Raw genomic sequence first — 24499 nt, 5'->3', positions numbered from 1 at the left:
ATTTTAGTGTTAATTTGTGAGTAAAATTCTGTTAAACTATTAGGCCTGGAATCCACTAGTAGTGCTTTTCTAAGAGCTTGTGATTTTGAAAAGCTCTTGCTAATGTAATGCTCTGGGTGGTTTTTAAGGAATCACATTGTTCAAAGGGAATCACACACAGTATTACGTCAACATGAGCTTTAAAGAGAACCCGAGGTGTGTTTAAAGAATGTTATCTGCATACAGAGGCTGGATCTGCCTATACAGCCCAGACTCTGTTGCTATCCCAAACCCCACTAAGGTCCCCCTGCACTCTGCAATCCCTCATAAATCACAGCCGTGCGTTTACATCTGTAGTGTCAGTCTCAGCTGCTTCCCCGCCTCCTGCATAGCTCCGATCCCTGCCCCCCTCCCTTCCCTCCAATCAGCAGGGAGGGAAGGGATGCAGGCGGGGACTGGAGCTCTGCAGGAGGCGGAGAGAGCAGTAGACTGACACTATAGAGATAAACACAGCCAGTTTTGACAAGCTGTTTGTCAGCAGCGTGGCTGTGATTTATGAGGGATTGCAGAGTGCAGGGGGACCTTAGGGGGGTTTGGGATAGCAACAGAGGCTGGGCTGTATAGGCAGATCCAGCCTCTGTATGCAGATAATATTCTTCAAACCCACCTCGGGTTCTCTTTAAAAAACACAATTGCTTAGAAAAGCACAACTAGAGGGGTTCCAGCCCTCACTTGTGACGTGTAAGTGAATAACATAGTGAGCATCCAATCAAGACTACCAATTGTTCCAAAAGGGCAGTGACTGAGATCAATCCATTTTTAAAATGCACTTAAAATTAATGCTAGGTAGAATCAATATTAGACAAGGTTTCTGCTGAAATCCTAAGATGGAAGACAAATGATATTGGCCTCAATTCACTAAGCTTATCGCCTGTCTTTAATAACGTTTCTAGCATTATCACCATGGTGATGAGGCATGTAGTATTCAGGAAACATTTTACCTCAGGCAAACCTAAAGTTAACTCTTTGATCTTTAAAATAACTCCAGAATTCAAAATTCAAAGACAGGCTGTTAACTGCATGTAAAAATAACTACAGAGGAGGTAACTTAAAGCGGACCCAAACCAAACTTTAATTAAAAATATTTAGTTGCACCACTCTGACACATACAAAGATAAATTAACACTCCTTCAAGCCTATGAGCATTTCAGTGCAGGTTTTCCACCCTTTTCATAACTAGGGTTATATAGGTGGCAGCCATTAGCAATTCCTCCTTTGCTGGACACTATCAGTTTGCCGGATTTTGTCCCGGCAATTTGAAAGGAAGGAAGGGGTTTCTCCAATAAATGTAAAATATTTTATATTTGTCATCATGCAGCTGAAAAAAGGCCGCTATTTATTATTATAATACAGAAAATCGATTTTATTTCTGAAATCTTGTATTTTTAATTTGGGTCCACTTTAAGTAATGGAGAGATAAGATAACTCTCTCACTGTGTGGAGGGAAGTTTTCTCTTGCCTTGTTATCTCCAGCATTTGAATTGAGGCCATTGTCATTTGGCCGTTTGATATACCACTGAAGGAACAATGCATGCCTAGATTTAGAAAATGCTATACATAGTGTTTCACAGCCTCTATAAAGAAGAAGAGGCGAGAAGTGAAAAAATCCTAAATCCTTTGTACTTTCCACAGCCACCAATTTTAGCTAATAAAAGTAAAGGTAAAAGATAAAAGGAGTGCAGCTACAATAACACCTTGGTTTGCACAATAAATTAAAGGGGTTCTTTAACCTTGAAAAAAAAAAAGTTTCACTTAACTGGGGCTTCTACTGGCCCCCTGCAGATGCAGTGCGAGAAAACTTCGTACTGCACAGGAGGCTCCCAGAGATGCGAGCGGGAGTGAAAACGTGGCCACGCAGGCGCAGTGGCGTTCGTCTAGTTAAAAGAAGAAAGGGAAAGTGACCTGCTCCAAAGGCCATAAGTACCGGCACGGGACAGGACGTCTTACAGTGGGCCCGTAGAAGCCCCAAGTAAGTGAAACTTTTTTTTTTTTTTTTTTTTTTTAAAGGCTAAATAACCCCTTCAACCTAGATGGCTTAACTAGGTAAGTTGAAGTGTACAAAAGTGAGAGTAGCCCTCTATGGAATTTTAATAGTAATTAGCCTACCCCATTCACAATCATTTCTTTTTAAAATTTTCTGGGGCAGTGGTGTAAATTGTAATGACATGCAAACGTCAATTTTAACTGTCTACTGAATAAATCAACTATTGTTATGACATATTGTACTTTGAGTATAATATTCTGATCAAGAAATATTCATCTAGGTTAGAGCAACTGATCAGAAATCAGTGCTGTGTAAAGTTAGGAATGAACCCTGATTGTTATTTGCTCAAAAAACAAACAAAACAAAAAAACCACAACCTTAAAGAGTAACTGTCGGGCATAAAATCAAAAATCAATTCTTTATTTTTATCTGGTAAACAAGTAATAAGGATGCAAATCAGGCAATCCAAAAGTTAAAACCACTATTACTTTTCTTGTTAAATTATCATTCCCCAGTTTACATGACTTATTTGGTACACAAAAGAGAAGTTGCAGGGTATGCTGGGCTGACTTTTTTTTTGCTTCTCTACTTCCCCTCAGACTTAACTAATGCAGCCTGATTGGCTGAAGCCTCTTTCCCTCCTGTTTTCCCCTCCCACACCTCTGTTCCTCTGATTGGCCAAAATTTTTCAAGCTGAAACAATGCACTTTCTATAGTGAAGGGCGGGCAAATCAGGCAGAGGAGACTAAGGGAGAATATTACATCACGACTGGCTTCAAAATAGCCACAGTAAATATGGAAACTGTCTCGAATAGCATTCTCTACTTTTCCTTTATAAAATTCACAGGAATCATAACGTGGACAGTGCAATACATATGTTAAGTAGAGCAAGTATTTATTTACTTATATATTTGTTTTTTTTTTCCTTTAGATCGTATGGCTGACAGCTCCTCTTTAACATATGTTCTCATATCAAGTGTTTTACTCCCCAAAAACATTAATTCTGTAGATATACTAAACCACTGGTATGCAGCAATAGCATTAAGAAGAATACATACCAGTTAATACAATAAAAAGATTTAGAAAGTCAATCCAATGACTAGGACCAAAGCAGCTTTGTGAAGAGCCCTAAATAAAATACTGCAGAAAACATTTGTTCCTTATGCTCACACATCATCTAAGTTTGGTCTGTGCTGCAAAGTAGGATTCATAAGCATGCATCTTACCTAATAATCATACCCTAGATCCGGAAACTATATGATCTGATTGTTAACACTAACAATGAAAGACCACCAACATTTTGGCTTTCAGGGCCTTACATCTTATCTCAAACTATATGGAGTCATATCATACTTTACAGATGAAGAAAAAAGTAAAAAAAAATCCATAAAAGACAAATTAAAACAAAAATTAAAGCAGCAACAGAAAATTGTTGTAGGCAATGCCATGCTAGAGTGTTTAAAGTAATTAAAATAGCTTACTATATCGAAAACAAAAAAAAAATATATATATAAATTAAAAATCTGTTTGCCATAACATAACTAAAAATAGGTCAGAATATTGCACATAAGGTAGAAGTAAAAAAGCTCTCCCAATTTTTTGTTGTTGCTGTCATAGTAAACTAAAGCAATTAAAATACTTAAAGAGGAACTTTAACCTTGGATTGAACTTCATCCCAATCAGTAGCAGATACCCTCTTTCCCAAGAAAACTTCCTTTTCTTGCATAGATCAGAGGAGTCTGTGTGGCTGATATTGTGGTGAAACCCCTCCCACAATGTGATGTCATGACGGTTTCCCATCTGTGAACTATATATATATATATATATATATATATATATATATATATATATATATATATATATATATATATATATATATATATATATATATATATATATATATATATATATATATATATATATATATATATATATATATATTTTATTTTTAAACCCTTTCACCCCATCACATTGTTAGTGGATGTGTTTATAGAGGAGGAGAGGTTTTTTTTTTACCCCCCTCCTCTGGCACTAGTAAAGAGGATTACCCATAGGCTTATTGTGGATCAAACAATATTAACAAATTACATGGTGAGCATCAATCATTTCTTGATCTATCTTCTGTTAACTTCTCACTTTGCAATGTATTTTTTCCTTACTATTCTCTTTTGGTACAGTTCCTCTTTAAAGTGGACCTGACCTCTTGCACTGGACAGTAGGAAAACAGAGAAATTCACCCTGTAAGAATTTAGAGTTTACCCTGTCTGATTCCCCCTCATCTATGTCTAATCCCAAGTTGCAATTTGATCCCTTAGTTGAGCAAGCTGACTGCCACGACAGAGATGCTAATTTGAAAGCACAGAATGTGAACAATATGTCTGCTTACATGAAAGCAGGAAGTAGATACACTGCAGTCTTATTGCAGGATTTGTATCAACTGTAAAAGAAATGTTTTTCTTTAAAGATTATTATATTGTTGCGTATCCTTTAGAGCAGAGAGGAAGTTCTGAGCTAACGGGTCCTCTTTAAGGCATGAGGTTATTTGTTGTGAGAAGCCGCCACCACCTCCAAATACATTCCTAAGAATAAGCATTTAGTAATCTCACTGTAATCTAGGAGTTTGCTGGAAGAGTGTAAACAAAACTGCATGCGTTTGAAAAAGCAACATGTTACATGTAGCCAATGACTTAAAGCGGAATATAACCCTGCATTTCAACTTTGCTCTAAAATATTATTTACAGCATATTATATGCAAAAAGCATTTTTTTTTTTACTAGACCAGCATTGGAAGGGTTAAACACAGAGGTTTAAAGGTCCTGGAGAGATATGCAGAAGTTCAGATAGATACATTCTATTTAGTTACATGTATCTATTGATAAACAGTTACACACTCTTTGGCTGTCGTCCAAGCTCCTTCTCAGTGAGAGAGATGAGTCACATTCAACACTTAGATACATTATGTAAACAAAATGTATCTATTTCAGCTTCGGATGTGTCTGCAGAAATCTAAAGGAACTTTAAAGCCCTGTGTAACCCTTCCAATGCTGGTCTAGTAAAAAAAAAAAAAAAAAAAATGCTGGTTGCATATAATATACTGTAAATGTTTTAGAGCAAAGTTGAAATGCAGGGTTATATTCCGCTTTAATGCACATAGTTTAAGCATACAGCAAGTTAAAACAAAGGCAGATTGGTTGTGTAACAATATACAATTTTAAACTTTATTAGCTGGTCTGTAACAAGCATCTGGCTGCCACATGCGGAGATCCATCAGAACCTGATTGAGCTTTTGCATCCAGAGGTTTCGCTCATCCTTGGTGTCTGCCGATAACCAGTTTCTAGGAAGAACACAAGCGGAGAGGATAATAGTAATAATAAATGACCCATAAATGGCAGATAAAATTCAATGTTGACAAATGTAAAGTCATGCATTTTGGTCGTACCAATGGTCTAGCACCATACAAAATAAATGGGATACAGTTGGGGACATCAAACTTGAAAAAGGACTTAGGCGTACTCTGTGACAAAAAGTTAAACAATCGTAGTCAATGCCAAGCCGCTGCAGCTAAAGTTAATAAAATTTTGGGATGCATTAAAAAGGGAAATAAAAACTCGAGATGCTAGCATAATATTGCCCCTGTTTAAAGGGAACCTAAACTGAGAGGGATATGGATGTTACCTTTTAAACAATACCAGTTACCTGGCATCCTGCTCATCTCTTTGGCTGCAGCAGTGGCTGAACCACACACCTGAAACCAGCATGCAGCTAATCCAGTCTTACAGTCAGAGCACCTGATCTGCATGCTTGTTGTGGGGCTGTGGCTAAAAGTATAGGAGACACAGGATCAGCAGGAGAGTCAGGCAACTGGTATTATTTTAAAAGGAAAAATCCATATCCTTCTCAGTTTATGGAATTCAGTTCTGGGCACCACATTACAGGAAAGATATTGCAGTTTTAGAGCAGGTGCAGAGACTAGCAACAAAATTGATACGTGGGATGGAAGGTCTCACTTACCAAGAAAGGTTAAATAAACTGGGTTAGTCTAGAGAAAAGACGCCTTAGATGGGATCTAATTAACATGTATAAATACATCAGAGGGCAATATAAAAGCTTGGCGGATGAGCTTTTTGTCCCTATGCCTTCTCAAAGGACTAGAGGACAATATATATGAGTTTGTTCTCTGGTTGAACTCAATGGACGTATGTCTTTTTTCAACCCAAATAACTATGCAACTATGTAACAGACAAAGCACGGTACTATTTTATTTGCTTTAGCGGAAACTTTCCTATAAGTAAAACATGCATTCTCCTATTTGTCATTTTTATACTAGCATGATTCCAATGAGGTAGTCTGTTTAACCACCTCAACCCACAGCTTCGAAAATCTTATGCATCCGAGCAATGTTCACCTCCCATTCATTCGCTAATAACGTTATTGCTACTTATCAAAATGAATTGATCTAGATCTCGTTTTTTCCGCCACTAATTAGGCTTTCTTTGGGTAGTACATTTTCCTAAGAATAATTTTTTTTTAAATCCATCTTAACAGGAAAATTAAGATAGAAATGGAAAAAATTCATTATTTCTCAGTTTTTGGCCATTATAGTTTAAAGAGAACCCGAGGTGTGTTTAAAGAATGTTATCTGCATACAGAGGCTGGATCTGCCTATCCAGCCCAGCCTCTGTTGCTATCCCAAACCCCACTAAGGTCCCCCTGCACTCTGCAATCCCTCATAAATCACAGCCGTGCGGTGAGGCTGTGTTTACATCTGTAGTGTCAGTCTCAGCTGCTCCCCCGCCTCCTGCATAGCTCCGGTCCCTGCCCCCATCCCTTCCCTTCAATCAGCAGGGAGGGAAGGGATGCAGGCGGGGACTGGAGTTCTGCAGGAGGCGGGGAGAGCAGCAGACTGACACTATAGAGATAAACACAGCCAGCTCTGACAAACTGTTTGTCAGCAGCGTGGCTGTGATTTATGAGGGATTGCAGAGTGCAGGGGGACCTTAGGGGGGTTTGGGATAGCAGCAGAGGCTGGGCTGTATAGGCAGATCTAGCCTCTGTATGCAGATAATATTCTTCAAACCCACCTCGGATTCTCTTTAAAATTAACACATGCTACAGTAATTAAAACCCATGTATTTTATGTGCTCATCTGTCCCGCTTATTACACCGTTTAAATTACGTCCCTATCACAATTTATGGCACTGATATTTTATTTAGAAATAAAGGTGCATTTTTTCAATTTGCGTCCATCACTATTTACAAGCTTATAATTTTAAAAAATTTAATAAGATACTCTCTTGACATGTATATTTAAAAAGTTCAGACCCTTAGGTAACGATTTATGTAGTTTTTTTTTTTAAATTGTAATTGTTTTTATTATTTTTTTTTAATAAAAAAATGTATTTGGGTAATTTTAGTTTGTGAGCTAAATAGCTAATTTTAGATGCAATATAATGTATTTTTTTATTTAATGGATGTATGTGGGTGCAGTTTACTATTTGGCCACAAGATGGCCACATTCAAAAAATTCCTGGATGCAAACGATAGCGCATCCAGGAAGTATAAAGAGGCTGGGGAGACTCTGTACGGGCAGAAATACCGCGCTCTCTGATGAGAAAGCGTCGGTATTTCTGCCGGGTACTAAGATCGGTGAATGGATCGCGCGCACCACACTGCTGCAGCAGCACCTATCTGGACGAATATATCCGTCCAGATAAGGCGAAGTGGTTAAATAAAATTGCAAGAGTAGATTTTGTAGTATGGGTATAGTGTAGGGACCAATTGCAGTAGCACAAAGCCGCTCATGCACAGAGCAAAAATCTGCACAACTCCATGGTACTGCGCAGGCTGTACTTGCACCTGCACGGTGTGACCGCTCTCATACACAGATGGGAGCCTGACCACAAAAAACACCAGATTAATATATATGGGAAGCTTCTGATATCTGCAAATACTTCCTACTACTGAGGTGGTCTTGTCCTACTACTGTCTTGAGTGAGAAAAGGTCGGATGTGAGATATGTTTTTCAGTTGTAGATGACAGGAACTGGTTAGGGAGTGAACGAAGGAGTTAAATATTACTCCTAAACACCGTGCTTTGGGAACTGAAGTTATGGAGTGTTAGCATTTATTGTTATTTTAGACAGGAGTGGTGGACAGAGACGGTGGAAAAATTATTATTTCTGTATTACTCATATTGAATTTTAAGACGCGAGACGCCATAAAGGAGGATATAGCAGACAAGCAGTCAGGAACGCGTGCGAAGAGGGAGTTGAGGTCTGGGGCAGAGAGGTACAGCCACATCTGGAGTATGGAATAAAGTTTTGGGCATCACACTATAGGAAGGACACTAACATAGTAGAACAAGTACAAAGCCGGGCAACTAAATTAATGAGGGGGATGGAAGGTCTCAGTAAGAAAGGTTGGACAAACTGGGTTTACTTAGCTTGGAAAAAAGTTGGCTAACGGGTGACTGGATTAACATGTATAAATACATCAGAGGGAAATACAAAAGCTTGGCAGATGAGCTTTTTATCCCTGGGCTTGTACAAAGGACAAGGGGACATGATCTGCGTATGGATGAAAAAAAGTTTTGGCATCGATTTAGAAAGGGGTTCTTTACTGTAAGAGTTATTAAAACGTGGAATATTTTACAGCAGATATTGCTTTCCTTGCATCGATGGACATCCGCTGCTTTAATCACTAGTTAATTACCAGCAAGTTCTGCCACGGATTCTATCAGACTGCCACCTAGAGAGGAAAAGGATTCCCCCCCCCCCCCCCCCAAAAAAAGAAAAAAAAAAACAAGTGTACCAGAGCTGATAAAAAGCAAACGTTTTATACCTACCTGGGGCTTCCTCCAGCCCCCTGTCCGCTAGGATCGCTCCCACTCCCCCTCTCCTCCGCAGCTTCAGGAACCGGGTCCCGTCAATTACGTCAATCGGAGCCAGTCTACGCAGGAGGAGTGCGCCCTCTACGTATCTCTCCAGAGGCTGCTGGAGATACACGCAAGCAGCGCACTTCACTTCCGTCAGACTGGCTCCAACTGCCGGAAGTAACGGGACCCGATACTGAAGCTGCGGGCAGAGGAGGACGGTGGCGTAGGAGCGATCCACGCAGATGGCTGGAGGAAGCCTTGTGTATGTATAAAATGTGTGCTTTTTATCAGCTCTGAATTACTTTTTATTTTTTTATCCTGATTAGCTCAGAGCCTAGCCACAGTTTATGAAGGCTCAACCATATTGATAGGCTTCATCACCACGCTCTTAGTGTTGGGCATTAAGTCTCATGTTTGCTAATCAGAATTTGCCAATCAAATATTTAATTATTTCATAGAATTAGATCAAGGGGAAAACCAAGAAAGGTTAGATAAACTGGGTTTATTTAGTCTTGAGAAAAGACGCCTTAGAGAGGATCTAATTAACATGTATAAATACATCAGAGGGCAATATAATAGCTTGGCGGATAAGCTTTTTGTCCCTAGGCCTTCTCGAAGGACTAGAGGACATCATCTGCGCATGGAAGAAAACGTTTTAGCCATTTATTCAGTAAAGGGTTCTTTACAGTAAGAGTGATTAAGATGTGGAATGCATTGCCACAGGAAGTCGTCATGGCAAACTCTATACCTGCATTTAAAGGGGGCTTAGATGCTTACCTTGCGTTGAAAAACATCCATGGCTACAATTACTAGGTAATGCCTAATGATGTTGATCCAGGGATTTTATCTGATTGCCATCTGGAGTCGGGAAGGAATTTTTTGCCTTTTGGGGCTAATTGGACCATGCTTTGTAAGGGTTTGTATGCCTTCCTCTGGATCAACAGGGATATGTGAGGGAGTAGGCTGGTGTTGTATTTTATTCTCTGGTTGAACTCGATGGACGTATCTTTTTTCAACCAAAATAACTATGTAACTATGTAAAAAGAGAAACAGACCAAAGAAGAAGAAAAAGTACTGTATCCTCCAGCGTACAAGGCGCCCCCCCCCCCCCCCCAACCCCCGGAATCCTGCAACTCCGATAAAATTCTGTAATTGCCAACTCTGAATTACTTTGAAGGTTAATTGGCCCAAGCCTTGATGGGAGCAAGAGAGGACAAGAAAAGCTCTATGGGCCTGAGTCCACTAATGCAGTTGTGTCCACATCAATGTTACAGATGCTGAAAAGCGGATCCAACGGTTAGTGGGCTCAGGCCCTTTAGGATACAGAGCCTTCCCAGTCCATAGGCCAGTTACATAGTTATTGTGGTTGAAAAAAAAGACATACATCCATCGAGTTCAACCAGTATAATCAGATAAAATCCCTGGATCAACATCATTAGGCATTACCTAGTAATTGTACCTGCTTTTTTTTTTTTGTATCTCACTTCACATTTACTTGAAACTTTAATAGCATACGCAGTTAAATAAAGAAGGAAAGATATACTTCGTTTAGTTATAAAAATATAAAAACATTTGTCAAATCCATTTCAGTGAGGGAAAAAAAATTTAGGACATTTTCTGTTAGAACAAACACTTACTTGGTCACACAAAGTGTGTTTTTGCATTGGCTGACTAGAGTTTCTCTGTCACCTTCTCTTTGGGGCCGCACTGTTATGAGCTCAAATGTATTGGGTCGGGCACAGAATTCTCGATTTGCTGGCTCGATTTTTCTACTTGTGCAGTTTGCCAGATTTATTCTACCAATAGGATTCTATAAAAAGAAAAAAAAATGAAAAAAAAAACTACAGCACAAGTGGTCATTTGCATCTAAAACAGTGTAATCAAGTAGAAAGCACAGCACATATGCAAAACAATGCACGAGAGCCTCACCTGCATAAATTAAAGTGTTAGGCCTCGTTCATATTAGGTGCGCTGAGAAACGAATGATTATTTTGAGCTACTTTCTAAAGTGTGTACACGGAGCGCTCAATAGTAATTGGGCATGCTGGAAATCCTAACACATACGTATTTGTTATTTTCCACTGAATGTGCTAGCAACTTGCTCTTGCTCTTCCCAACTTCTATAGACCAGAATACAAAGGCTGCTTGAAACAAGAATGATAGTTTCAGATGACCATTGTATTTTGCTTTACCTTTTGTGTTGCTTTTCAAAACATATATGCGCTAGAGATTACAGGATTCATTTACTGAACAACAATATCTGGTCTTGTTTAGATAAGTTTTGTTGCAAAGTATCAGAAAACCTGTTCGTAGTTTGTTGTTAAAGAAGAAATAGACATTTAACACTGACCTTTCGTTTTTCATCATCTGGATATGTCCAATAAGAAATGCAGTAACCTGAGAGGACACACCAACGCCTATGCCAAGCCCCAAAACCACTTACATCTTCAAACATTGTCTGGAAGTAAGAAAATAAGCATGGCTAATTAGGGTTAGGTTAAACGAACAGTATTAGTAACATACAAACGGGAGTCTGAATACAAAAATACATTTCATACTTTGCGATGAACAAGTACAGTGAATGGAGTAATAAAATGATGTGTGTATATTAATACTCTTACGTACTCTTCACATGTTAAAATGCAATGCACCTCTGGATAACTATGTTCTTTCCAAAATGTTTTTGTGTAATATATAAAATATTCAGCTAATTTTTTTTTAAACAAAAAAATAAAAAAAATAAATGAATATCTTAATTTACGTAAGGGTTATGAGTGAGCGTGGTTAAAACCCCCACCCGCTTTCAATTAAAATATGCCCTTAATATGTGGCCCCTCCCCCATTATAGTGCTTCCATTTAAAGCATCCCTCTTTGGTAATACCATCACAGTCCCTAGAAAATTAAAGGAATACTATCGATGTTTGCATTTATGTTTAAATGCTGTATGTTGTAGCACACATTAGGATAAGTACTAGGAGCAATTTGATTCTTCACACAGCTGTTCCTCTCAGCTTTAAAATCCTCTGTCAGTTTTGGATACAAAATGTATCTAAATACTGCTCCCAGAGGGCTAGACCATGTCTCTGCACAGGGGAGTTGCTATCAACTCCTCAGTTTATAGTTTAATTATCACCTTGCTGAAAGAATCTTAAGGTCCGTACACACGGCGGACTGGAGGAAACGACTGGTCCGTCGTCACCTCCCGCTGGGTGGGCGTTCCAGCGACAGTCCGGCGTGGATCCGGGCGGATCGCTCAGAAACAGCGGTATCAGTCTGCAGACAGACTGTACACACGCCGGACTGTAGCTGGAACGCCCACCCAGCGGGAGGTGACGACGGACCCGTCGTTGCCTCCAGTCCGCCGTGTGTACGGACCTCTATTGATATGGTGGTAAGGGGTTAAATATTCTAGCAATGTGTGTTTATTATCTTTGCTTCTCTTGACTGATAAAGATACTAATAATGCTAATTGTAGACAGTGGTCTGCCCCTCTCAGCAGCTTGTAAAGTGGATGCAGCCTGGAGTGAATCACAAGCAGGCAGCCAGGCAAGCAGTCTGAGTGTAAACACAGACTAGTGTTAAAGCTGGTTATATTCCAGCAAGATTACAGCTCATTTAGTTACCTGTTACCACCTCAGGTCAGCCCATTTCTCCTCATGTCTCCTGCATGCTGTGAGCGACACAGTGAAATATATTTGTGAGCTGTGTGACAGAGTAACCAAGCAGCTCAGGGTGACCCAAACTGCTATGAGCTGTGTGAGAAATGTTTTTAAGCAGGGATAGCGAGAGAGAGACCTGGGTGAATAAATAAAGTGCAGTACACAGAAGATGCTGGTTGCCCGGCACTCAGTAATGGGGGGGGACATATAGGTCCGCTGCACCATATATTAATGTACAATCCCGTCCTGTTCCTTGCTACAACCTGGTTCTTGATACATGGAAGCGTGCAAACAGGCTATAAAAATCATAAATTCACCTACAGTACACACAAGACAGTCCGTGCACTGCTTCCTTAAGACAAGTTTATTATCCCATTGATTTTCATCAGCAGGTAGATTGACACATTGCAGTAACAGCTTAGGTTCATGTAGACATATTTTGGAACGTTCTGACCTGTGCCAAGGACGGGTGCGGGAGGGTGACCAGGGGGTGATAGGACTGCGCGACAGCTGTTTCGCGCCGGTGTGGCGCTTGTTCACGTGCAGAAGTCCTGGGGCCGGGACTTCTGCACGTGAACAAGCGCCACACCGGCGCGAAACGGCTGTCGCGCAGTCCTATCTCCCCCTGGTCACCCTCCCGCAACCGTCCTTGGCACAGGTCAGAACGTTCCAAAATATGTCTACATGAACCTAAGCTGTTACTGCAATGTGTCAATCTACCTGCTGATGAAAATCAATGGGACAATAAATAAAGTGCCCCTAGCACTAGTGGTAATGTGTACACTAATAGAGTATTAAAAGAAAAAAGTCGTTTTAATCGATAGTATTCCTTTAAGCACCACCCTTCATAGTAGCTACCTTATAGCACCGACATATACAAAGCTGTCCTGTACAGGTGCACCCAAGTATTGCACTATTTACAGTGACTCCTACACAATATATCCACTCATGTCTTAAATGTAGTGGGCATGCATCACTTCTAATTAGAATATAGGACTATCTGTACTGTCCTCTAATCAGATGACTAAAGATAATTTGCACTCTGGGAATAAAAGGTTTGTTTAAAATCAGTAAAGGGATAATGGAATACAGAGGAATTATAACAGTGTTATAGCATTTAACATGGTCAATTTTGACAGATTGTGTTTTATTTACTACTACATTTTTTTTTCTTTGTGCAGTTAGAGAAAACACTAGCCTTCTCCAGAAATTTATGGCAAATTTGAATGATATTAAGGTGGCCACTAATGATCCAATCTTTTTCATCCAATTTTACCGTATATATGTAGTTTAAGGGTAAATTGAGTGTATATAATGAATGGTTCATTTAGGCAGGCCCTTATATTTCATAGAAATGGTAAGATTGGATGAAAAAGATTATATCATTTGTGGCCACCATAACACACACAGGTAACTCACCAGGAAGCCCTTTTCTTCAGTAAAGGAATTGACTTGGCACTGGAGTTTAAGACAGATGTGGCCTTCTAAATGAGACAAAAATGGAACCTGAAAGATACAGAAGGGATTGTGACCTATCTTCATGCAATGCATTTATAAAATGTTATATTTTCTTACATATATTCATATTTTAAAGCAGCAGCAACCAAAATGAACTAGCAATTTGGGGAAATCACAAGTAATTACCTTCTCTAGAAGAAATTTGTTACTACCAACTGATGCCAGTGAGAGTTTCAGGGATCCAACAAGAATAAAGTTGCTGGTGCGAACAGCATTGGGACCTCCCGGACTAGCCAAGGCTGTAAATAGCAAGAAAAGTTACATGTGAAAGGCTGTAAATAGCAATAAGGAATGTAATTGGCCAGGATTCAATAAACCTCTCATGAGTTTTGTCACTGGAAATATATTCTTAACTTAACTTCAAAATACCTTTTTCAGCAACCAGCAAGGGGAAATACTAGAATATACCAAACCAACTAAATTTAGGACAAAAACCTTATCTTGACAGGGAAGGGACTGTATGTAATACAGTTGTATTGATAAGGTGCTTGAACACTTGTGAAAAAATTCTTGAGAAAAGTTTACTGAATTATGACAAAACAGCCACAAAAAAGCTTTACATCTCAATTTGATTTAAAACTGTCAAACAAACCAAGATACCCGAGCTGAAACAAATAGGAGATGTGGGCGCGGGGGGGGGGTGATGGAGCAGACGTGTAAGGGGAGCTGTCCTGAAGGCCATGCCCCCACCCCCCCCCCTTCTTCTGTCCATCTGTCTTACCTAAATACCCTCTGACAGCCTCATCTGGGTCCTGGAGTCTGGGACAGGGTAGAATGTTTCTCCTATTTGTTTCAATCCCGGTATTCTTTAAAAGCTTCCGTTAGTGTAATACTGATAATCAATACCAATCTTTTTACGATGCGATCGTTTAAGGATGTGAAAAGTGCAGCAAGCACCATAGACTTCGTGGACATATAATTTAAATATTTGTTCATAACTCACTACACACTGCTGACTATGGACGATTATCTGCCAATGTGATCCATCATGACAGTCGTGTGAATTGCCCAAGTATAGTCATGGATAGTTTAATGAATTTACAGACTACGTCTGCAAGGGAAATCATTAATTGTTAATTTTGTGCGATTTCTCCTTCATGTGTGTACAAGGCTTGAGGACATGGATGACTGGAACCATGTGCTGTAGTCTAATATGACAAATAAACTTGTTTGGTTTGAAATGGCATCAAGCATGTGTAGCAACCAGGTGAGTAGTACAAAGGCAAGTATGTGTTACCTACAGTCAAGACAAGCATGGTGGTGTCAGGGTTTGGGGCTGCATGACTGCTGCCGCCACTAGGGAACTAAAGTGGGGTGCAAAAGTTTGGGCAACCTTGTTAATCTTCATTATTTTCATGTATCGATCGTTTGTTACGCCAAAAAAATGTCAAATATATCATATAGGAGAGACACAAAGTGATATTTGCAAAGTGAAATTAAATTTATTGGATTTACAGAAAGTGTGCAATAATTGTTTAAACAAAACTAGGCAGGTGCATAAATTTAGGCACCACAAAAAGGAAATGAAATCAACATTTAGTAGATCCTCCTTTTGCAGAAACTACAGCCTCGAACGCTTCTTGTAGAGTCCAATGAGAGTCTGGATTCTGGTTGAAGGTATTTAGGACCATGCCTCTTTACAAAACATCTCTAGTTCATTCAAGTTTGATGGCTTCCGAGCACAGCTCTCTAACTCACACCACAGATTTTCAATTATCTTCAGGTCTGGGGACTGAGATGGCCATTCCAAAACGTTGTACTTGTTCCTCTGCATGAATGCCTTAGTGGATTTTGAGCAGTGTTTAGGGTCGTTGTCTTGTTGAAAGATCCAACCCCGTCCCAGCTTCAGCTTTGTCACGGATTCCTGGACATTGGTCTCCAGAATCTGCTGATACTGAGTGGAATCCATGCGTCCTTCAACTTTGGCAAGATTCCCAGTCCCTGCACTGGCCACTCAGCCCCACAGCATGATGGAATCACCACCATATTTTACTGTAGGTAGCAGGTGTTTTTCTTGGAATACTGTGTTTTTCCTCCATGCATAACACCCCTTGCTATGCCCAAATACCTCAATTTTAGTTTCATCAGTCCACAGCACCTTATTCCAAAATGAAGCTGGCTTGTCCAAATGTGCTTTAGCATACCTCATGCGGCTCTGTTTGTGCTGTGGGCAGAGAAAAGGCTTCCTCTGCATCACTCTCACATACAGCAACTCCTTGTGTAAAGTGCGTCGAATGGTTGAACGATGCACAGTGACTCCATCTGCAGCAAGATGATGTAGGTCTTTGGTGCTGGCCTGTGGGTTGACTGACTGTTATCACCATTCGTCACTTCTGTTTATCCGAGATTTTTCTTGGTCTGCCACTTCAAGCCTTAAAGTGAACCAGAGACGAAGCACCCTCATGTATTTTACCATATTTATCAATAGGAACATTAGAGAAAACACCTACCCGGCTCTCTGTTTCATTCTTCACTGTTCAGCTTGCTTCTTATCAGCCCTGATAAAATCCCAGACTGAGCATTCAATCTGGCTTTGCACAGGAATCTTTATAGCTGAGTCATTTATAGCAGAGCCAGAAGGGGGCAGACTTGGGCTTAAAAAGACAGACTCCGCTATAAAGATTCCTGAGCAAAGCCAGACTGAATGCTCAGTCTGGGATTTTATCAGGGCTGATAAGAAGCAAGCTGAACAGTGAAGAATGAAACAGAGCAGGGTAGGTGTTTTCTCTAATGTTCCCACTGATATACATGGTAAAATACATGAGGGTGCTTCCTCTCTGGTTCCCTTTAACTTGAACTGAGCCTTTGGTCTTCCATTTCATCAGTATATTGGTAACTGTGGAAACAGACAGCTTTCTGTATCCTTCCCCTAAACCATGTTGGTGAACAATCTTGGTCTTCAGGTCATTTGAGAGTTGTTTTGAGACCCTCATGTTGCTACTCTTCAGAAAAAAAAAAAAAAACAGAAAAAAAAAAAAAAAAAAAAAAAAAAAAGGGAGGGAAACTTACAACTGGCCCTCTTAAAAGGGACTCTGAAGTATTTTTTCCGATTTTCTCTCATCAGCTTAAGCTTTAATGCCTAAGTGAAATCGCCGCATGCCCGCGGCAGAGGAGTGATTTATTACACAGAAAGCGACCTGCAAAGTTCTGCGACTTTGCAGGTCGCAGATTATGCTGCCCAGGCCTTTTCTTCCTGGACAGGCAGAGCTTTCAGCTGTAGCTCAGCCTCTCTGCGATCAATCTCCACGGATCTTCGCCTCCTCTCCGCTCTCTCAGTTAAAGAAGACTGAGGGGGCGGGGAGAGGCAGTGATCAGCAGAGATTGACCGCGGAGGAGGCAGAGCTACAACCTAAAGCACTGCCTCTTCGAAGAAGTGAAGCCCTGCAAGCACGGGAGCTTTGCAGGGCTTAATCCTCTGTAATAAATCTTATCTGCGGCGGGGATGCAGCAATTTCATTCAGGCACTAACTCTTAATAGGCTGGTATGCGAAAATCAGGGAAAAAAAGACTTCAGAGTCTCTTTAAATACTCTCATAATTGGATTCACCTGTGTATGTAGGTCAGAGGTCACTGAGCTTACCAAGCCAATTTGAGTTCCAATAATTCGTTCTAAAGATTTTGAAATCAAAATGAACAGTGCCCAAATGTATGCATCTGCCTAATTTTATTTAATCAGTTATTGCGCACTTTCTGTAAATCCAATAAACTTCATTTCACTTCTCAAATATCACACGGTGTGTCTCCTATACAATATATTTAACTGACATTTTTTATCGTAACAACCAACGATTTATACAGGAAAATCATGACGATTAACAAGTTTGCCCAAACTTTCGCACCCCACTGTAGAGTTCATTGAGGGAACCATGAATGCCAGAGTCAGAGAATGATCCCCTCCCATGATAAACGACCCATAACACACCTCCAAGATGACTACTGCCTTGCTAAAGAAACTGAAAGTAAAGGTGCTGGGCTGGCCACGCATGTCTCCAGACCTAAACCCTATTAAGCTTCTATGAGGCATCCTCAAACGAAAAGTTCAATGTCTAACATTCACCAGCTTCGTGAGGTCGCCATGGAGCAGTGGAAGAGGATTCCAGTGGCAACCTGTGATACTGAAGCGAGAGGGATATGAAAGCTGCCATATTTATTTCCTTTAAAAACAATACAAGTTGCCTGGTTTTCCTGCTGATCCTCTCCTAATACTTTTAGCCCTAGACCCTAAACAAGCATTCAGCAGATCAGGTGTTTGACATTATTGTCAGAGCTGAAAAAATTAGCTGCATGCTCGTTTCGGTGGATTCAGACACTACTGCAGCCAAATAGATCAGCAGGGCTGGCATCAATGACGCGTCATTACAAGCCGGCACTAGAGGAAACCACCCACAGAAGCCGGAGGTCTTCAATCGCCGTGGGCAAGATGGAGGAGGTAAGCTGCTGCCGGCGCTCCGCTGCTCACACACCGGGGGGGGGGGGGTGTTTGGGGGGTTGTTGACCCGGCGACACAGGAGGGGGTACAGGCGTCGGGGGGATTAGCTGGCCACAGAGGGACACCTGGGGGCCACAGGAGGACACCTGGGGGCCACAGGAGGACACCTGGGGGCCACAGGAGGACACCTGGGGGCCACAGGAGGACACCTGGGGGCCACAGGAGGACACCTGGGGGCCACAGGAGGACACCTGGGGGCCACAGGAGGACACCTGGGGGCCACAGGAGGACACCTGGGGGCCACAGGAGGACACCTGGGGGCCACAGGAGGACACCTGGGGGCCACAGGAGGACACCTGGGGGCCACAGGAGGACACCTGGGGGCCACAGGAGGACACTTGGGGGCCACAGGAGGACACTTGGGGGCCACAGGAGGACACTTGGGGGCCACAGGAGGACACTTGGGGGCCACAGGAGGACACTTGGGGGCCACAGGAGGACACTTGGGGGCAACAGGAGGACACTTGGGGGCAACAGGAGGACATAGGAGGACTCATTGGGACACAGGAGGATACATTGGGACACAGGAGGACACCATTTGGGGTAGGTCATGTACAAGATGCTCCTGAAATATGGACGCACCAGGTTAAGGTCTTTTTTTTTCCCTTGGTTTTTGGCCTCTAAACCTAGGTGCGTCTTATATTCCGGAGCGTCTTATACAGCGAAAAATACGGTAAACATATCCAATTGTATCTGCAAATGGATTAGCAACTTTTTGACCAACAGGAGTTAGCAGGTTAGGCTGGGGAAACATATTTCAAACTCTTTGACAGTCAGCACTGGGGTACCCCAGGGTGGGGCTTTCCCCACTTAATTCATTGTACGCCAACAACTGTATCTCTACAGATCCAGCTGTAAAAGTTTTGAAGTTTGGAGATGACACAACAGTGGTTGGACACAAAATACTCATACAAGTATGCACACAGGCATGTAGTGGGACAGCTTTCTTCCTGGTGCAGCAGAAACAACCTGGAACCCAACACTCTTAAGACCATGGAGATGATAGACTGTCAAGAGCACCCCCCTCATACAGTACCTCCCCCTAATAATAAATGAATCTACAGTGACCATTATCGCCAACAACTTAAAATGGGATAACAATACTGTCACGATCTTCAACAGAGCATATAGTTCTATACTAGAACCTATTGTTCTATACGGTGATCATTGACTATCATGACAATCTATTACTGTCCGGTTTGGCTCATGCTCCATATGAGAAAAGAACAGACTGCAGCGCATAATCCGATCAGCAGAAAGAAAAATTGGCTGTAGCTCACCCTCCCTCCAGTATCTTTATGCTAGCAGGTGCAAAAAGAGAGCGACCAAGCTTGCCTATGACCCCTCTCGCCCTGCTCACTCAATTTTACAACTTTTGCTTTCAGGAGTGCGATACTGGTCAGTCGAAACAAAAACCTCAAGGCGTAGGACAGCTTATTCCTTCAGGCAGTAGCCATGCTCAATGCAGAACCATGGTAGAGCTGCTAGGACTTGAAAGCGTAACAGCGAAGAACTAAAAATGAAAACTTCTCACCATTTACTACAACATTAACTTATACACTGTCGACTTGTAATATCTACACTGTGAACTTGTATTGTTTTGTCTGTGTCCATTTAATAACTGACAAGTCAAACACCTTGTAAGTGTAAACTTCTTTGGCCAAATAAAATGGATTATGATATATAAAGAGAAAAAAAGCAAATGTCATGTTTGCCTTTCAAGACACACACACGCTAATTTTGAAGTAGTACTGTCAATTTAAAAATGTGTGTGAAGTTCAGCGGCATTGGCAATGTGAGTTTGGAACATAACCGCCAAAACTTGAATTTGTAAAACAAAAAAAAAAAAACAAACATGAAAAAAAAAAAACAAACACCTTACACTGGTTTCACTATGAGAAGAAATAAAAATAACAGTACGGCTGTGTTTGCATCAGATGAGGCGTGCTGCTCTGATGTGTACTTTCCTCCATGTGTACTTCCTGTCCTTTGTCCTGCAGTACAAAGCTAGCAACAGATGCAAGACTATCAATATATCACTAAATCTTCACCAACACAGGTGATCCGACATATGAGGCTTGAAGAGGTCACTTCCACGACGCATGGGTCATAGGCATTGAGCACGGGCAGCAGAAAGAGGCACGAGCAGAAGAGCAGGGGGCCAGATAGACAAGGTGGGATGGGAAGAATCACAGGGGTACAGAAGGAGACACAAAATGCCAAGAGGCACTGAAAAAAAGGGGCAGAGGTAACAGTGTTGCATACAAATTCAGATTAAGAATGAACTTACAGATCGTATATCATTCGTTACGTGGGGACTAACTGTATACAAAACAAATTTTCAATAATAAAATTAAATACAAACTCACCTGGGGTATGAACATTGGTTTTCTATAAGAGTAAAGATAAATCAGCTTAGTAAATATTCCAAAATAAAATAAGACACTAAGTTAATATTACATGTGTTAAACATTGTAATTTGATTCCACGTATTGATTCACTAAATTGTTTGATAAAACAAGCTTTTAAAAACCTATAGAGACTTTGCCATTAGCTATAGGAAATAATACTTGAACAAAATATGACCAGTTGTACAAATCGCCTATTTAAAACATCTGAGGCCTCTTGCACACTGCAAATCAGATTCCAGATTTTCCCTGAATGCTAAAAACACAAAGAGAAAAATGCAGCATGCATGACCAATTAAAAATTGGAATCGCATGTAAAATCCCAAATCTGAATGCGATTCTGTAAAGTACTCTTGATATTTTTCATTTCACCCGTCTTTATAAATCAGCTGTACTATATGCAGTTTACAGTTTGTTGGCCTTTATTTACTTTAAAGCAAACCTGAAGCAAAGCATTCATCATGTACCTATATTACACCACTTTTCAGTGGCCTCCATTGAGCCCCCTCATTCGCCCTCCAGAAAATGGATTGGAAGCACTAACGAACAAGCACATAAACTGGGCTTGCGCAAGTTCAAGAACTTGTGAAATGCCCAGTTAAAGGAAGCAATTTTACACATTTTTTCATTATGCGCTAGTGCTTTCTTATTCTGGGCATGTACTTGGGGAACTGCGCCATCTTAAAACATTTTATTACGTTTCCATTAAAAGTTACAGCATTAAAGTTTTCTGTTTTTGGACATGCAAGCCTTTCTCAAACTGCCACAAGCACACTGCAAATACGGTTTTGTATCCGCAGGGACGGCTCTGTCTGTGGGGATGATTTGCATATGTGTATATATGATAATGAACTGTGGTTGCAGTCTTCCAACAGGTCCACTCTTGTTGTATAAAGGGGTTGTGATCTGTACAGCTTTTGCAGTGTGCCTGTGGCAGTTTGAAAAAGGACAGTGTCCAAAACAACGGCACTCGCTTTTATGCTATAACTTTTGAAGGACACTTAAAGAGACACTGAAGCGAAAAAAAATTATGATATGATTTGTATGTGTAGTACAGCAAATAAATAAAACATTAGCAGCAGAGACATAAGTCTAATGTTTCCAGTACAGTGAGAGTTAAGAAACTCCAGTTATCTATGCAAATTGCCATTGAGCTCTACGACTTTCAAAGTCAGAGAGCTCTGTGATCGGAAGGCTGTTATCTTTCTTTTGCAGAGAACAGTTCAGGACAGGTAAAAAGTTCACTGCCTGCTCTGTAAAAAACATTTAGAATGCTGAGTAGTGTGCAAACTGCAAATATTAGAGAATGATGCAATGTTATAAAAAAAAGCTGTATAACAAAATAAAAATATGAGAATCGTTTTTTGCTACTAATGTTCTAGTAATTATCCGTACTACACAAACAATTCATTATATCAATTTGTTTTCCCTTCACGGTCTCTTAAAAGAAAACCCAAGTTAGCATTTTTAAATCTTAATAGGACACAGAGGCATGTCTTGTGCACAATGACATGCCTCTGAAGCCGCAACACAAGAAGTACTTAGTCACGGCTTAGCTTCCGAATGGAGGAAGTTAGAGGCGGGGAGTGGCGGGGGGAGCCTGTTGATGGATTGACAAGCCACAGGTAAATCGCAAAATACTGCCAGGTTAGCGACAATCTGCTCGTCGCTAGCCTGGCAGTATTTTGCTGGAGGGACAGCAAAGCCCGGGGGGCTGGCGGCTGCAGCACAATGACACAGAGGCATGTCATTGTGCACAGGACATGCCTCTGTGTCCCATTAAGAATGAAAATGCCACCTTGGGTTTTCTTTAATAAAGTGTTTTTAAGAAGATGATCTTTAGTGGATCCTTTAGGATTGAGGAACATTTCTAGCTTCAACTCCAGGGATTGGATCCTTGCACATCAATTCCATTGGTGTTAGGACTGCTCGTTTAAATACAGTTTTAGAATTTGTGCTAACCCAGCACAAAACTATCAGAAAAAATTCTACTGCCTGCCAGTCGAACAATACAACATGCTGGAATGGGAAACAAGAAGTACATCAGAGCCCCTAAAACAAAAAAAACAAACAAAAAAAAACCATTAAGAGCATTCTATTTAGTACCTGATTTTTGCTTCAGGTATGCATTAACCACTTGCCGACCACCTACAGCTGATGGGCGGCGGCAAAGTGGAAGCCGAAAGGGCCGCAATACACCCAAGGGCGGTGCGTCCTTTCGGCATGCCGGGGGAGCGATCGAGTCATTGATGACGCGCGCTTCCCCCGGCAACTGGCTCCACCCACCCGCGACGACAACCCGCCGGCCGTTTGGAAGCGCCGGCGGGTTGTTAACCCCACGATCGCCGCTACAAAGTGTATAATACAGGCTGCCTCCTGCCCTGGTGGTCCCAGTGCCCGAGGGACCACCAGGGCAGGCTGCAGCCACCCTAGTCTGCACCCAAGCACACTGATCCCCACCCACCGCCCGCAGCACCCCTCAGACCCCCCCCTGCCCACCTCCCAGACCACTGTTTACACCCAATCACTCCCCTAATCACCCATCAATCACTCCCTGTCACTATCTGTTAACGCTTTTTTTTTTATTAGGTCCCTAACTGCGCCCTGGGGACTCCTGATCACCCCCCCACCACTCAGATTCTCCCCAGACACCCCCCCCCCCCGTGTACTGTATGTATCTATCCCCCCTGATCACCTGTCAATCACCCACTGTCACTGCCACCCATCAATCAACCCTTAACCTGCCCCTTGCGGGCAATCTGATCACCCGCAGATCCGACGTCAGATCACCTCCCATGTGCATTGTTTACATCTGTTCTCTACCCTAAACACCCACTAATTACCCATCAATCACCCCCTATCAACACCTGTCACTGTTACCCATCAGATTAGTCCCTAATCTGCCCCTTGCGGGCACCCAATCACCCGCCCACACGCTCAGATTGCCCTCAGACCCCCCCCCCCCCTATCAATTCGCCAGTGCATTATTTACATCTGTTCTTCCCATTAATAACCCACTGATCACCTATCAATCACCCCCTGTCACTGCCACCCATCAATCAGCCCCTAACCTGCCCCTTGCGGGCAATCTGATCACCCACCCACACCATCAGATCGCCTGCAGACCCGCCGTCAGATCACCTCCCAAGTGTATTGTTTACATCTGTTCTCTCCTTTAAACACCCACTAATTACCCATCAATTACCCCCTGTCACTGCTACCCATCAGATTAGACCCTTATCTGCCCCTAGGGCACCCAATCACCCGCCCACACCCTCAGAACGCCCTCAGACCCCAGCCCTGATCACCTCGCCAGTGCATTGCTTGCATCTATTCCCCCCACTAATCACACCTTGAGACACCCATCAATCACCTCCTGTCACCCCCTAGCACACCTACCCATGAGATCAGGCCCTAACTTGCCCCGTGTGGGCTCCTGATCACTCGGCCAAACCCTCAGATCCCCCTCATGCCCCCTTCCGATCACCTCCCCAGTGCATTGATTGCATCTATTTTCCCCTGTAATC

At 41.7% G+C, this 24499-nt stretch overlaps 1 protein-coding gene across 3 annotated transcripts in view; it reads right to left on the bottom strand.

Annotated features, from left to right (window-relative positions):
- Positions 1–5210: 5210 nt before the first annotated feature.
- The window catches only part of ANLN (anillin, actin binding protein), a 98225-nt gene continuing 78936 nt past the window's right edge, over positions 5211–24499 (bottom strand). For all 3 annotated transcript variants that reach the window (XM_068236397.1, XM_068236396.1, XM_068236399.1), the window contains 6 exons: positions 20934–20955; positions 14202–14314; positions 13977–14063; positions 11248–11355; positions 10535–10707; positions 5211–5358 (listed from right to left, as the gene is read on the bottom strand). In XM_068236397.1, coding sequence (XP_068092498.1) covers positions 5235–5358; positions 10535–10707; positions 11248–11355; positions 13977–14063; positions 14202–14314; positions 20934–20955 — 627 coding nt within the window. In that variant the 3' untranslated portion in view covers positions 5211–5234. The remainder of the gene's footprint in view (positions 5359–10534; positions 10708–11247; positions 11356–13976; positions 14064–14201; positions 14315–20933; positions 20956–24499) is intronic.

The sequence above is a fragment of the Hyperolius riggenbachi genome, chromosome 5 (assembly GCF_040937935.1).
Source record: "Hyperolius riggenbachi isolate aHypRig1 chromosome 5, aHypRig1.pri, whole genome shotgun sequence".
Lineage (NCBI taxonomy): Eukaryota > Metazoa > Chordata > Amphibia > Anura > Hyperoliidae > Hyperolius > Hyperolius riggenbachi.
This window is presented reverse-complemented; position numbering and strand designations above follow the sequence as displayed.